The 16,785-nt window shown below is 37.8% G+C and overlaps 1 protein-coding gene across 1 annotated transcript in view; it reads right to left on the bottom strand.

Moving 5' to 3' along the window:
• LOC140246258 (protein dispatched homolog 1-like) overlaps window positions 1–16,785 on the bottom strand; it is a 58,707-nt gene that overhangs the window by 25,358 nt on the left and 16,564 nt on the right. The window contains exon 2 of the mRNA XM_072325721.1: window positions 11,272–11,395. Within this exon, the coding sequence (XP_072181822.1) occupies window positions 11,272–11,395 (124 nt within the window). The remainder of the gene's footprint in view (window positions 1–11,271; window positions 11,396–16,785) is intronic.

The following is a 16,785-nucleotide window of genomic DNA, read 5'->3' on the forward strand; positions in this document are numbered from 1 at the left end:
ACTATTTTATGGAATAATATGAATACACTTTTCAGGATCAGTAAGACCGTAAGACAATTTAAAAGATTATATAAACAACATCTTTTTGATGCAATCAAGCTACAAGTTGATGAATAGTTTAACATGGAGTTTTCTTCTTTTCTTTCATATCTACACGTACATGTATCCGTTTTTTTTTTAAATTGATTTCAAGTTGTGAAACTTATCGCATTATGTTTGTTTCAACTCAATTACAAATGATTATAAATGATTACACATATTTACATCATGATATTTCTTAAGGGATCATTTTCAATAAGCCTACTTTGTGCTTCTCATGATTCCGCCACTATCATTATTTGACACTATGTATTTTTGTTTGTTTGTTTGTTTGTCTGTCTGTTTGTTTTTAATGCAATGTTTGTAAACCAATGATGAAAGTGGAAATAAATGAAATGAAATGAAATGAAATGATAGCAACAGCAAAATACTTAATTGCCTATCTAGGGGTGATCTCATACAGACCATATTGTGTGTGTATGTATGTGTGTGTGTGTGTGTGTGTGCTTGTCTGTGAATGATTAATGGCAGGAAAAGACATGAAATTCAATATATTGAATATGCCATATATTTAACAATTCTAATATTTCACGAATCAGCACGGCACAACAATTTCGAGAGTGGTTAAATTTGCAATCATGAAGAACAGTCATGAATGGAGAAATGTACACATACATGTTGCATTCATGTCAGAACCAGAACCAATAATTTTGCATGCTGTTAAATTCATGAATAGCATCTGACTTACAAAATTTGTGAAAATAACAATCCCGCGAAATATATGCTCTATATAGTAAGAAAAGACAACAAATCAAAGAAAGGACAAGAGAGAAGTATGAGTGTCTCGGAGTGAGATCCTCAGAAATGATGTGGGCGTCGACTGATCAGTTAAGGGATAGAAGTGGTCAAACTGAAATACTCTCAAAGCTCTGAGAGGAATGTACAGGATTGAAAGATAATTCCAAAGGTAAAATCTTAGGGAAGAGAACCGATATCATTTGACTAGAAGTCTTGAAGCAAGCTTGAGTGTTCTTTTCCTAATAGATGCAGCCAAGGGCCATATTGAGTGACCTTCTTCATATCAGAGGAAAACATCTTGATGAAAACATCTTGATGCAAAAGTTTCAGCAGTAAGCAAATGGGTTAGATGACGGTCAATCTAGGATGCATGATAAAGAAAGGAAAGTCACAATTAAGCACATAGTGCAGTAGTAGTAATCTCTCCTCGTCTCTTCACTCTTTTTCACTCCATAAATCTATCTCTCTATCTATTTTTTTTTTTAATCTGCCTCTTTCTTCATGGACCTACTCTCTACTTCTCAACGCCTTCCACTTTCCACAAAATCAGAGAAATAATGTCTTCATTCACTTGTCATATTGATAATTGAATTTTCCTTTTAAATAATTTAATAATGCACCGTCTACCAATTCAAATGAAACGTCTGAAATATATCATGTCAACTGGTTGCCTGACATTGCCTTTACTAGCTACCTGGCTGTAGGGCTACCTGTAAGAGTAGACTTTCATAGGGCTACTTGCCCTACATATTGTCTTGGTTGATATTCATTGAGCAATACCTCAATTAATCTTTTCTTCTGCTTTGATACAGGATTAAAATGAAATAATGATACTTGTGTTATCTACACAATCACCTTTATATGAATTATCAAACATCATTGTTATACAACTGTTTATCTTAGATTTTTTGTGAGCGATACTTTTACTCCAGTAGATACCTATATTGATATGAGAACCTGTAACTGAGGAACCTGATTTCTTGAGAAATTTGTGCCATTCTTTGTTGGTTTGTATATTTAAAAACAACAACAACAACAACTAATATAACAATAAAAAAAAGAAGTCAGGATTATATGATGAGATCTCCATTCAAATTCACTTAAGGTGAATTATCAACATTTAAACTCTTGTAGCCTTCATGAAGCTTGTTTGATTTCCTCACTCACTTGTAAAATGAATATCAAAGTAACAAAAAGACATTCAAATTAACTAGTCAGACTTAATCAGTGCAATATTCCTTGTGATCAAAACATGGACACCACTTTCCCTGTGTGGAAAGAACATAAAATTAATCTGATTTAAGTTTAAGGACAAAATGTCTCTAATTGTAGTACTACATCATCAACACACACATACAAACAAACACAAACACATTCATGTCATACATCTAAGTGCATTTCCACACATTTCCAAGAGATAATCATAGACCATTAAGTAAGAATATCTTTTTCATGTAGGTGATGATCACAATAGAAGACAAAGCTCTCACGAGTTATATAGTAATAAGTCACAGATCCTATAAACTACATCCATATAATTATTCACTTTGTACTTGGCTAAACTCTAAATGCTCATGTAGCACCACACACGAGCAATATTACAAGAGTTCACAAGGAAAGTACAGTCTATTGCGAAAAAGTATATGAGAAATGTTTCACAAATGAATGATGACAATCAATAGTGATTCCTTCCAATTTTGTCTCTCTCCATTAAGATGCGACATCACATTGGATTTGGTTTGGCATGATTGAAGAATCTATGTCTACAAGGTAGAAACAAAGCAAACAAACAAACTGCAGTACAGCATGATCAGTGACATGTAGATACAGGGAATGCAACCTCATACATGTTAGGATCTGGTTCATAATTTTGCTCCAACTTGATTCAAGGATGAAACGATTTCTCCCCTACAAATACGTCTCTGATACCAGTCCCTCAGCTCAAGATGTAATCCTCTGCCATGGCGGCCCACCAAGTGATACCGAGCTTCCGGTGAGACTGGTGCATGGGCGGAGATGGTGTAGCCAACCTAGCAGGAGGCCAATTTGGAATCAGATGCCCCAAATACCTCCCTCCAAATCAGCTCCTTCTATCGTATTTCAGATTCAGTCGGGCAATTGAGTCCGTAATTCAAATCCATAGATTTATTGGTTCCACTCACAGATTAATTAGCACTGAAGGAACAACCTTCCATAGGTTTGCACACTCAGGGCTCACAGTAACAAGATACATGATATCTGGATACAGCTAGTTTCTTAGAAATACAGTATAGTCTCCACATAATGTAAGTTCTTGAAGCATAGTTTGCTTGGATTGAATGTGGTTTAATGAGATTTTGTTAATCAAAATGTCTCAAAATATTGTTGAACAAAAAGAGGTACAAAATAAGCCTAATGAATTAAATAACATTACTCACGCAAAGTGTTAAATGAGAGTTTGATCTGCTTCAAAATTTGTAGTTCATATCCAAACAGGCATCCTGATCATGTGTTGAATCCTTAGTGTGATGTTTCCAGAACTGTATCATATGTTTCTCTGAAACATTCACTTCAATTTCAAAGAAGTATAAAACCGAACTGAATTATTATGAATGTTACTGGAAAATTCATGAGACTCTTGATCAAGATTTTATTGTTATTTCAGTATTCCACCAAACAAGTGACAAATTCTTCTTATCCAACAACTCATGCTCTCAATCTTTTGCTAATATTTTCATGACAGCTGATACAAAAGAAGCACACAGGTCCAAGAAATTACTTGGAAGGAAGTTAGCCCTGTCTCTTTGGCATCAGAACTCACAAGCAAAGTAAAGCATCTGAATATATCAACCTGGATTCAGGCCACTATGTCGGATGTTCCAATGCATCAATCTACCATAGCTACTTCCTCTCCATCCCCCCCCCCCCCCCATCTCTCACCATTTCACTTTCTGTCTATATATAGTGGTGTTTTTTTTTTCTCCTTCCTCCCCTACTCTTCTAGCTGGATTTTTCTTCTTTCTTTTCTTTCTTTTCACTACCTATCTATGTCTCTCCTTACTGCACTACCAATGCAATGGTGCTACTGCATGGTGAAAATATGATAATCCATCTAACTTTGCTTTTAGCTTGATCTCATCCCAGGATTGTCAAAACCATTCAATCATAGTTTCCACTATGCAATGTAGCTTTGATGGTTCCTCTTGTTTTGTTTTGTTTTGTTTTTTGTCTTGATCTCAGACATAGGCCAATAAATTTCTTACAGATAGGCCTAGCTGCACTTTACCTGGTATATTACACACACTATGGATTGCTATTCTGTGTAAGTTGTAGCAAGGGAGGGATGAAATTAGATTAAATGAAAAAGGTCAATGTCAGATGTTGGGCAGACCTGCAAATGGGCAGTTCATTGGAGTGTATTTGATGTCTTGATTTAAGTGCAGCTAACAGATCTCGCAGCCAATCATCAGGCCTTCACATGAAATGGGAAAGAAAACAGCGAGTGTCCACTCCTCTGCATTCCTCTGACCTGGAACAAACAGGTCTATGGAGTGGCAATCGAGAGTGTAGTCCACTTAATGAGGAAGGGAGCGGAAATGAAGACAGACAGATTATGAAATGGAGAGGGAACCAATCAGATGGGTAGAGTGAGAAGGAAGGAAGGAAGGAAGGAAGAAGAGAAAGAAGGAGGGAAGGAAAGAAGGAAGGAAAGGAAGGAAGGAGAGAAAGAAGGAAGGAAAGAAGGAAGGAAAGAAGGAAGTAAAGAGGGAAGGAAGGAGAGAAGGAAAGAAAGAAGGAAGGAAGGAAGGAGAGAAAGAAGGAAGTAAAGAGGGAAGGAAGGAAGGAAAGAAGGGAGGAGAGAAGGAAAGAAGGAAGGAAAGAAGGAAGGAAGGAAGGAAAGAAGGAAGGAAAGAAGGAAGGAATGAAAGAAGGAAGGAAAGAAGGAAGGAAGGAAGGAAAGAAGGAAGGAAGGAAGGAAAGAAGGAGAGAAAGAAGGAAGGAAAGAAGTAAAGAGGGAAGGAAGAAGAGAAGGAAAGAAAGAAGGAAGGAGAGAAAGAAGGAAGGAAAGAAGGAAGTAAAGAGGGAAGGAAGGAAGGAAGTAAAGAGGGAAGGGAGAGCAGAAAAGAAAGAAAGAAGGAAAGAAGGAAAGAAAGAAGGAAGGAAGGAAAGAAGGAAGAAAATCTCAGCTGGTCATTTTCCCTTGGGAGGACAGCATCACTGTTTTGATTTCTTATTTGCTATAGACTTCATTCTTGCTTTATTAGTATTCATTGTTCTTCAAATTGGGGATATCTTGTGGGCATGGTGTACAAATATTCAGAGAGACATATACATGTAAAGATGTTAGTAATGTAATAGTATTGCAGGTGATGGGGCTGAACATATGATTTTTATGAATGTAAAATAAAATTACATGTGCACTTTTCAGTGAATTAATATTGAAAGCTAATCTGTGGCACATAAATCAGATGCATTGAAATAGTCACTGTCACCACATCAACTGATATATAGTGTAACCACTGCATAATGCATATTATGTCACATTTCACCAAGGTAATACATATTCATGCCAGACTGATCTTACTATTTTACATAATTGACAAGAGATTTCCCATGTGATAAACTGCACATGGATAACTTTGATGATCTAGTCTACTTAATGTATTTTATGCCATGGTCTAATGCATTGGCTTTAAAATGTCATCATTTGAACATATCATCTTATTATCAACATTAAGCACTCTATGCAAAAATCTAATAAGTTTGTTGTCCTGTCTCGTCCCATCATTGTATCACCATGTATTATGTTGTACAAACAATGCATAAACTTCATGCTTCATCTGAACAATGCAAGTTTGAAAGGTAATCTGACCTGTGACCCTGAATTGCAGTACTTTTCTCTCAGAATCTTGTAAGATACTATCCTTCCTCATTACATTGCAGCACAGAGTTTTGATGATCTAACAATTGTATGAAGTAATGACAGCATGAGCAAGTATGCACAGTGAAACATGGTGCTACTGTGAAAAATAAGCAACTCACACTTAAAACTGAATTACTGAGAAAATCTTAGAAAATATCACTTTTTAATGAAAAAGGGACCTTTTTTGGCCTTTCACGGTTGGATGTTCAGGTGAAGGAAAATTCATCATCAGAGGAAGGATATGAAAATCATACTGAATAGAAATAAAAAGTAAGAGAATTGGTTGAGTCTGGATGCGGAGATGGAAAATCCATCTGAGCATGGCCTGAAGTTAGGAAGAGATTGATTTCCATGCAGTGGCATCTAGGCTGTATACATACAATAAGCAGGTGATTTCTAGTGTTGACCTGACAGGTTAATCAACTGTGGAACTTCCAGGACACCTCCAGGCATTGCCTGGGCAGTGGTGCCTGGCTACTGACCTCTAAGGCAGTCAGCTGGTCAAGCAGTCACTCGGGAAAGATACTGCATGTCAAGTTTGCCACTGACTTTTACGCATCTGTGCAAATTGAGACTCCATCTTTGATTGTGCAGTGATAAACGTGAAGCCATGATTCAGCTTGGAGGGAGAGAAGACAACCGGTGTGCCCCTTCACTGTCACTAACACAGTTTGTGATAGCAATGATACCTTCCTGTGACACATCTCTACCCATATTCAATGAAATTCCTACCCAGAAACTGGTTAAATGCAGTGATGTTACTGTACAACATTTGGTTCTTTGATTTCTCTTTGATTTTCCATATTTGTTTCCTTTTATTTTTTTTCCTTCACACAATAAGCTCTCCCTGTAAGTAGATAACATTGCAAAAGTGCACGAAGTCGTAAGTCTGACAGTTTGGGTTTTTCATGTTGAGTGCAGGTGGGAGTGTGTGTGTGTGCATCTGTGTGTGTGTGTGTGTGTGTTTCACGGCCAATACACTTAAAAGATCACGCTAGGCTCTTTGCTGAAAGCAAGACAAAATCCCAGCAACAGTAAAAGATAACCACACACATTGAGGAAAACAGGTGAGAAATTTTAACTTCTTGAAATCCAGTCAAAACAGATGGCATGTGATTTCTACTGGTATCAACCAGGCTCTAAGTGAAGGAAAAAAAAAATAAAGAAATAGAGACAGCAAAAAAAAAAGCAACTGAAAGCTTCTATAGATTCCACCATATCTGTTTCCCTGTCTTTTTTTGAGATTGCACTATCCATTTCAATTTCCAACGGTGCAGAGCTCAGCGTATGTGCTAATATGTTTGCCTGAATGCAACATGCCATGTTTGTTGGGCAAACATCCTGCTAGTAGGAATGTGCCTCTCTGCTCATGTGTCGGCTCTGCATAAAAACATTCAGCAGCAAGCTGCTTAACAAGAACCGTGACACATTTTGTATGCCAATGAACCTGTTCTACATAGAATGCAGACTGGTGCACAATCACACTAACATATTGCCTTCCACACTTAGGGATGAGCTGAACAACTTCAAATCTTCACAAGATAGCAGAGAGTGGTGCCACAGTCTGTGACATCTCATGTCCAGTGCATCACTTGCTTTGGAGAATATACTTGAGCATTTCCAGGGCATTTTGTGAATATTGATAAAAAGTTAAACACATATATATGTAAAGACATTAAATTAACTGGCCTAATTGAATTAATATCACTTGACTCAGGGAGCTACGATCTTACATTACAACTCACCCGGGGCAACCTAAACTCATTCTTGGGTAAATAAAACAAATGGACACTTGTCAATTAAATGGTAAGGTACTCTTGACCCACTGCCCATTTGGGAAGTTAGAAAATATTTTCCTAACACCTCAGAACTGGTGTCTAGAGAATGAGTTATGGTGGTATGCTGCCTTCTTAGTTACATGACCCATCAAATGTCTGTTGAAACTTTACGGTTGGGTGGTGTCTCAATAAACATGATACAGGCAGTGAAATCTTTATCACCTAAAAATGTAGGACATGCGTTATTAACCACAGTGCTTGCGCAGACACATACTTCAATCTGTTACATTTTCACTGTAAACACGACATGATGTGTCCCATCATAACTGAATCCTCACCGACAATAAATCTTGTGAGAGGCCGTACAAGCGCCCTTTTTGCACTCCACTATCCTGCCCATGACGGGTGTGTACAGGAACCATCAGAATTCAAACTATGGTAAACACTGCCCCAGCTCTGGGGCCCCCAACACACTTACCAAGGTAAGAGAGATGAGAGAGGGGAAAAAAAAAAGGTTCTGACTCTAGCTTATCAACCCCAAATGTTAAGAAAATACCTGCAATTAGAAATGCAAACGGGAACCTTGGTATTTAATCAGAATAATTTCAGGCATGCCAGGATTAATAAACAGTGTCACACGCTAGCTGTGTACAAATTTAATTGCGCAATAGTGAGATCTCACCCTGAGTGACAAAGAATGACCAACAAGATGGCGAGAGAATCTAGGCCAATGTAAAGATACATGTACTAAGGGCTGTTCTCTTCAAACCTTATTCACTATTCCACTACAAACTGCAAATATGTAGAGCTCATAAAGAATTTAATCAAATACTAATAAAAGAAGTACACACAGATACAGACAGATTGACTTTCTCTTACTTCCTATCTATGGCAATCTTGGGCACTTTGATATCTGCAGATATTTTAACAGATAAACTTGGTGATTTGCCTGGGAAGTTTCTAAGAAAGCAGTATATTTTCACATCAATCAAGCTTCATGCAAAAAAAAAAAAGAAGGTACAAGTGGTGTATCTGTTTCTTCAAAGGTGAAACATAGTTTCCATATGCATGAAGAAAGTGTCAAATTTGCTCTAAGATGGACACATATAAGATGCATTAGACGTATGAAATAATGTGATAATTCAGATTCAGTTGGGTTATGATGAAAATGTGAAACATTAGCTAAAAAAGGTATACATGCCAACAGTATTGCAATCTGAGAGTATATCAGATCATAGTTGTTGGGTAATTTTTTATAATCGTTTACAAATTGGGCCACAACAGCAGCCACAGGTATCATGCAGTGAAAGTGAATTGCTTGCAGCTTACAGGGAAATACTACAGCTAGGGCATGATTGGTCATCACATAATGTTTTATCTACCCATTACCTGAACAGGGAGGGTGCTTCAGGAATAAGAGTTGTGTATTATGATCAAAATTATTTTACACTCTTGATCTCAAAATACTCCAAAACAACTCATTATCCCGACAAATCATGTCATCCAGACAAGTTTCTTGGTAGACTCTTCCAATATCTTGCAAGCAAACTCCAAATGGTAGAAGATGAATTTTAGCCCTTCTGAGAAATATGTTTTACTTTTTCACAATTGATATCAATGAAATAGTAGAGAAAGGCCTGTTATTAACAACTTGGTTTTTTAGAAATGTAAAGGTAAAATAATTGCACTTTGCTAAAAGCAAACTTTACCATGTCATCAAGACTGTATTTATCCAGTCAAAATATTCCAATTCTGTAGGATTACAGAATTGGAATATTTTGACTGGATAAATACATTTCCATTATTAGATAGTTTGGGAGGCTTCATTCGCATTCTGATGAACTTTATCTGGTTATTTCAATGCAGGAGGTAATAAGTGCAGATGGAATCATGTGTATCTATTTCACACACATAGAAACACAATGAATTCACATGCAGACAGCTCTTACTTGCAAAGTGCACATCCTAAGGATCTATATTTCTAATGCACTCAGATAACTTGATAGCACAAACCTGTAAATACTGCTTTTCACTATCTGAGGAATACTGCTCCCATATTTGTAAGATTTTACACCAGTGAAGCACAACATGACATCATTGCACTTTACATGCATCTATTTTAGTTGACAGGTTCATTCTATCTCACCCATTTCCCTAAAGTGAGCATTGAACGTGCCTCGAACTCGGCGAGAAAACTTCTAATGAATAACCTTACGACATTAACCCTGACTGACACGCCTCACCCTACACACACGCCCCCTTCGACAGGCATCTCACAGAAGCTCTGATGGAGGTGGACTTACTGTTGACATCTTTTAGAGCACTTTAGTTCGCAGACTCTAAAGATGGAGGGTCACGCCTGGAGGGCATCCCCACTTGTTTTCCATCATGATGCAGAGAGAGAGACAGAGGAGTATTACTCCGGTATTAAATTCCTGGCAGAGAGAGAGGGTCCTAGTGATCAATGACCATCTCCTCCATACCCTACCCACCTCCTAATGCGACATTCTCTCTTTCCGACAGCCGATGCCGCTACATTTACTGGGCTCTTGATGGATTTTCATTTCCTGACAAGGATTTCTTTTCCCTGACGCAAAGCTGACATTTGATAGCATTTTTTTTTTCTGGCTAATTTTTTCTCTCTATAGGTAGAAATGAAGCTCTCAAGGCTAGGTATTTGTAATGCATTTTTGGCTACCAACCAGGTGTACCTGCTGTGACAAATAGATGTAGCAGGCATCCTACTGTAAAACAGCAGCTTCATCAACTCAGCATGTGATGTGAACAGAATATGAATCTAGTCGAGCTAAGATTTACGACAATCTGAAGCAGACCGAATCAAAGTGTCATGGTAACCAGGGATTGTATCTCAGACGTGTGGTCCATTTCTCTTGAAGTCAGATGCTGTCACATGTCCCCTCAAATAAAATGAATTGTGATTTTTTTTTTTCATGTCAAGAGCCAACAGACAGTTTATTTAAGTTTGAAATGTAAAATATTGATTAAACATGTTACATTATTCAGTCTAAATGCACAAAATAACATTTTTCATGATTTGCTTACAGTAGTTTAACATAATAGGATTTATCCAAGAAATCCTAATAGAAAAAAAAATGAAATCAGGGAGGAAGATACCTGAAATACAACAACAAAAAAGTCAAAAAGTCTTTCAAATCTCCTTTCAGATCTAATTCCCTAAACCCCAACACGTCATCATAATACCGGTGGATAGAGTAGGATTCAAACATTCAAAGGATAATGATTCAGCTCCATGATTCAGGCTTCCTTGGAAAAGAGGAATCACATCACCAGAAAGTCTTGAGTGACCTGTCTACATCTACAAAACTCTTCCAAGAACTCTCATTTGTTTTATCTAGCATGGTCTGGAGTACTGCTGTTATTAGTGGTCAATGCCATAAAAAATTCAGCCTGTCTAGCTCCACTGAGCCTCATCACTCATTTCCTGTGACGTCTTTCCAAATACCAACACACTTTTATCATGTCTGAAATTGAAGCCGGGCCAGTGAGTGGTAAGGCCAAGGTAGGGTGCCAGCTGGCGATCTTGTACACCAGCCGTCCCAGATCCATCCGTGCTGGACTCCCTCCAACTGCGTCAAAGCTACGATTCTGCGAAAAGGAGGGGGATGGGTATAAGGGGGAGGGAGCGCAATCCACCAAGGAGTAAAATGTATGAGAGAAGTTTAGACTACTCCTAGAATTCTGACATTTCCCTCCCAAAATTCCTCTACCTACCGCAATTGGGTCAGAGAAGTCTGGAGTCTCAAAGAAGAGAACCGCCACGACACCACATGCTGAAACCATGGCGATGATGAGGAGGATGATGATGACAGAATAGCGATTCAGGAGCATGGCATACCTGCATGGGTAGAGATGGAGAGAAGAGATAAGATGCTGAGAGACAATGTCAAAATTTAGACACTGACATATTGCTAACCATGTAGCTATGATAGAGTAAGAGCTCTATGGATCAATATACATACAAGGCATAATTTGATAAAAAGATCAAAGAAAAGATTGATAATTGAATAAATATTCATAAAGATTTGACAAGCTTTTGGCCCATACAATAAAAATTGATGGTCATTGCCCTACAGACAGATAGGGAGAGAAGTCTTCAGCACAGTGAGAAAAAGTGAAAGGAGAACAGATGAATTAAAAAATGGAGTAGAGTTGACAGATTAATAATGGATGTGGACAACAGATGAAGTTTGGGTCAATAATACATTCAGAGGTACATGCTGAAGAATAATTTCAAGCCTCACTTTGGGTGTGAATCTAATTTGTGTTGGAGATTGAATGAGTAGAATTGATGGTGATGGAGATGGCTGTAATGGTCTCACCTTCGCTGGGCAAGAACATGGACAGAATTCATTAGGTACAGACTCTAATTATACCCATCTCTATGCTGGTCATGATCAGTCACTAACTACGGTGAGTAACAATCACAGAGGAAGCCTAGCCAATGAATGACAAGTTTGACATCAGCAAGCTTTCAGCTTCAAGCATTTAAACAGATTAAGCATCATTGAGGAACTTGTCCACAAAATGTTTCCTTTTTTTTCACTTCTGAGGAGCAAACTCTTAAAGCACATTTTAGCAACTATAATTCAATAATGATCAACTGCCCATCTTCCTCCTGAAGAGTACAGTCAAAATTAGTCACTAAGATGCCAACTGCTTATTTAAATTCTCTTGTGAATATCAAAGAGGATTATATCAGAAGAACTTTATAATATGAAAAAAGAAGTCATAACTTTTTTTTTTAATCAAAATGCCTTGAAAATGTAAAACAATACAGTTAGTAGATTGGTTTCATTCTCTTCTATCTTGATTTAAACTGATCATATCATATTTTTTCTGGGTATGACAACAGTGTGCTCCTCCTATAGATCTAGCAGAGCATAAAATATACATAATGGAAGTCTTTCTGTTTTCTATCAACATTCACAGTTTGACAGTCCTTTCACACAAGGATGTGCTCTGATTTAAGAATGTGACATGTACAAACAAGACACATTTTTCTTTGTATCCACTTACAACTCCAAATACATGATTATACAAAGTGGAAAATCATCATTTATTGAATATTCCGCACCAATGCATGAGTACTTTTTTTTTCTATCATCACTTCAAGCATTTGCTTGTGGTAGACTCAACCTCTGTATTAATTAAAATCTTTTCTCTCTTGAATATCAAACAAGGTTTTGAATTGCATATATCTGTGTACACTGTATCATCCATCTATTGCCTGGTTACTTCCTCATATCTCATTTATTGTTTATCATCACTGATTATGAAACAAAAGCAGAAAAGTTTCTGCACACACACACACACACAAAAGTATGGGTGTATAGATGATGACCCATTCACAATAGTAACCAGGAAGATCGTCACAAACTTCTTGTGAACTCGGAAGAGAGAAGTCGGTAAGGCTGGACGTTAGACCATCAGGAATTTGAAAGAGCCAAAAATAGGTATCACCCTTCAATCCCTTCGAGTCTTTGCAACTGTCCCTTAACTCTCTCTCTCTCTCTTTCTTTTTCTTTCTCACTGTATGGGAACATGGGGTAGGGGCAGACAGCTTTGAGAAATATGAAGGGGGAATTAAAAACTGACGGACAACTACCGGCCAGGTCAAAAAAAAAAAAAAAAAAATGCCTGCTGCCATTTCATCCCAAGTCTGTCATTCTCAAAGAAGCATTCTAGGTCAGATTGATTTGTGCCACTCCTGCACAACCGTTTGTGCCATTTTTCTTCTGATGTAAATCCTCCTCTATGCATCCATTACACTTTTGTTCCCAATGTCTGATGTCATCTAAGGTAAGGTTAAGTTTGACTCTATTGAAATATGCACAGTATTTGTAGCATTCTGCATTTTCTTTGTATGGCACTCAGATTTCAAAAATTTGCATTTGTGCACAAATACAATATGCATGGAGGTTACAGTTATGACAATATTCACTGCTCTGATGAACAAATTGTCAAGAGAAAGAACTCAAAATGTTGTGTGTAGCAACTAAGCTGAAGATCATGGCATTCTCAATTTGCAGCAAAATTCATAACAGCAAATTGCCTAATATTATACAAAAGTATATGTCATAAAAACTTAATGTTGCCTAGAGCATGGATGAACAACATTTAGTGACAGCATTTACTGGGAAATTGGAGGATGTCTCTTTCCTCATCTTTTGCTTGCAATTGTTTCACATTCAAGAGCAAAAATAAAAACTTAAAAAAAAAAAGATATTTTAAGACAAGGACAATAACTTAATACAGCTCAATTCGAGCCTGGAACCTGAATGTGATGTGATGTATTTTCACACTTTAACTTCCTGTGGAGTATGGTATAAATTTGCCTTTGTGTCTCACATTTACCATCACATTTTCCCTTAAAGAGAACATTGCTTTACCATATGTTCACACAAACACCATGTGGCGCCATGCAAGTGGGAAGGGAACTACAGGCATCTGAGCGTTCACAATAAATTGAATTTCAATTACCCCAGGCGGAAGTTTTAATCACCGTGATTTCATGGTTCACTACCTCTTGTGAGAAACATTCACCTCACTCCCATACTGGTATCATCAGAACATGCCCATATATGCCCTGTTTGTGGAAAGGAATGTAAAACAAGCCGTTGGCACACAGCACACATATGAAGATCAATTCCAAGTGGCAGTTTGTTTGTCTTTCAACATTCGATGAATAAAATTTAATTAGTTTGGTGTAACCCGAACCACTTCCAGAACACTTTATTGATGACATGGAGAAATGGGGGGGGGGGGGGAAGGGGTATCAAGAATGTTTGAAAGATATAGAAAGTGGGCGAGAGAGAGAGAGAGAGAAGGGAGTGACAATCGGTGACAGCCACTGGATAACTAATGGATGGAGGGAGGTTAGGAAGAAAAGCGGGACAGAAAGATAAGAGAAATAGATCTTTGGGAATAAGTCAGAGACTGAACAGGTGATGGAGGAAAGAAAACTCCACCCTCGTCAATCTAAGGAAACACACCACGGACCTCTCACAATCACAGTAGGATGGGGCAAACTAATAGATAATTCAGAAGCAGGATGGCACTTTCAAATCAAATTGCAACCAAACTTGACATGAAATCTTACGCACATCGGGTTTTGGAGGTTTCTTGATGTCTGTAACTTGTGTCTTCTTTATTTTCACTTTGCTACTAATTAAAATCTATCAACAGAAAATTTTGACCTTAAATATAACAAAATTATAACAGTAGTTTTGATATGTAAAAATATCCCTTGTAAATATTTATTGTTGAACGTTTTCCCCCTCCAAATTCAAATTCGTCGTTCGAGTACATACGGATCGTGCAGTGCATGCACGTGAATATGTGCTGCTGTACGGTTACAACTAATGTGCATGCGCATGCATATTGTACGTTGCGCTATAGCGGGACTATTTTCAATGCCAAACCAGTAGCAATCGCAACCGCACAGCACTGCCATACGAAATACATGTACTTTCAAAGATAGCAATCGTGAATAGGTAGGCCTACATGTACATTCATTTTCAATTGGCTTTGAAAAACTGATGTTTCTTTGAAGTGTATTATTGCATTTGTCAAATATTTGAACTGCAATAGTATTTACATACTGGTTGTTTTGAAGAGTTCTCGTTCACATGCATTCACTGATTCTACATTCATGTACATGCGTTGATCGACGCGTCCACGGTATACGGTACCGGTCCTATGCGTACGTGCGTATATACAACGCACGTTCGGTGCTGAAAGTAGTGCCATCAGTGGACTAAATTGGACGCACATCGGGACCCACCCAGTAAAGAGACTGACATTGCCCCACCATAACATCTCTGGCGCGACTCACCAAAGGTGTCCTTGACGGTGCCCTGAGTCCATAATTTTGGCACAAGTACTACTCACCCATGACGCACTTCTCCCGGGGGTCACATAGTGGGTCTTACAATTGACAGGCCTGTGCATAACTACATTCCAATTAACCTTCCAACAGATTATTTTCCCTTTGTACAAATATCTGCAACGATGCCCTTGATAGAATTTTCTGTTTGTTTGTTTGTTTGTTTGTTTGTTTGTGTATGTGTGATACAGCACGTATTGCTATAACATCATAGGTATATGATCACAATACTGTAAAACCAGAAACATTTGTGGCATGAAACTTTTGCCATTTGGAGCCGACTGCCTTTTTCGAAGCATGAAACTTTTGCAAATTACTTTCACACTTTACCTTGCTCCTTGCGAAATTTGTGAAAGCTTCATGCATGCCAAAATTTCCAGTTTTACAGTAGTCACCTGAGGTGAGAACAGGAAACCTTCAGATCATCTATACACCAGCATACAAATAATCACTCCAAGACAAATTTTACCCAAGAAATGAAATTGCCTAAGAGCACCACTTTCATTACAAACAACATTGTTGTTAGGCGACTTGCCCTTTAAGACTGATTATGATGCAAGCCTAGAGATAAAGCAATCTGGATGGAGTGATGTAAGATCCAGGGTAGCCCAAAATTCACAGGGTAATAAAAAGGTGTCACAGTAAGTGGAGATTAGAGGGTAAGAATATTGCAGAGTGCAGAATATAAAAGGCAGTAGGGAGATAAAAGCTACGTGGGCACAGAAGCCAGGAGAATTAACTATCCCCCTGAGGAATGGTGTGAGAAAAAGTTGAGAACTTGTCTTGACAGACGAAGTGATGGTTATCACACAAAAATATGAGTAATGTTGAATTCATCATGACTCAAAATGTAAAAAATATGCAAGGAAAGAATGCAGATTCCTTCTACCCATTCCCGTGAACTCTATAATGACTTGGCATAATTCAGAGATTTCCCAACATATGTATCACCTCCTTGTTTTTAAACCATTCATTAGTTCACAGAAATTGATGCGGAACCTACTAAAAAACAAACAAACATGTTTTGAGGAATGAATTGATCACTTTCTTTCTCTGCATGCTGCATGAGAGGCATGATCATCTACCTTTGTGGTTTGCAAAGCATGATAGTTTCAGGACATTGTATCACAGCCTTCATAACATTTAGCATGTTCATTACCAGCTGATCTATGCATCAATGACTCGCAAAGTCTGCTGATTGTGGGAAGTGAACTCTACAGTTTTATTGACAATTCCATGAGATGCTTAGACTGGAATTCTTTTGAGATATTCTGAAATTTAAAGATATAATTGCACAAAAACTTGACTCATCATCTGTCTCCTCTCGTTAATACAATACT

Source organism: Diadema setosum, chromosome 1 (assembly GCF_964275005.1).
Source record: "Diadema setosum chromosome 1, eeDiaSeto1, whole genome shotgun sequence".
Lineage (NCBI taxonomy): Eukaryota > Metazoa > Echinodermata > Echinoidea > Diadematoida > Diadematidae > Diadema > Diadema setosum.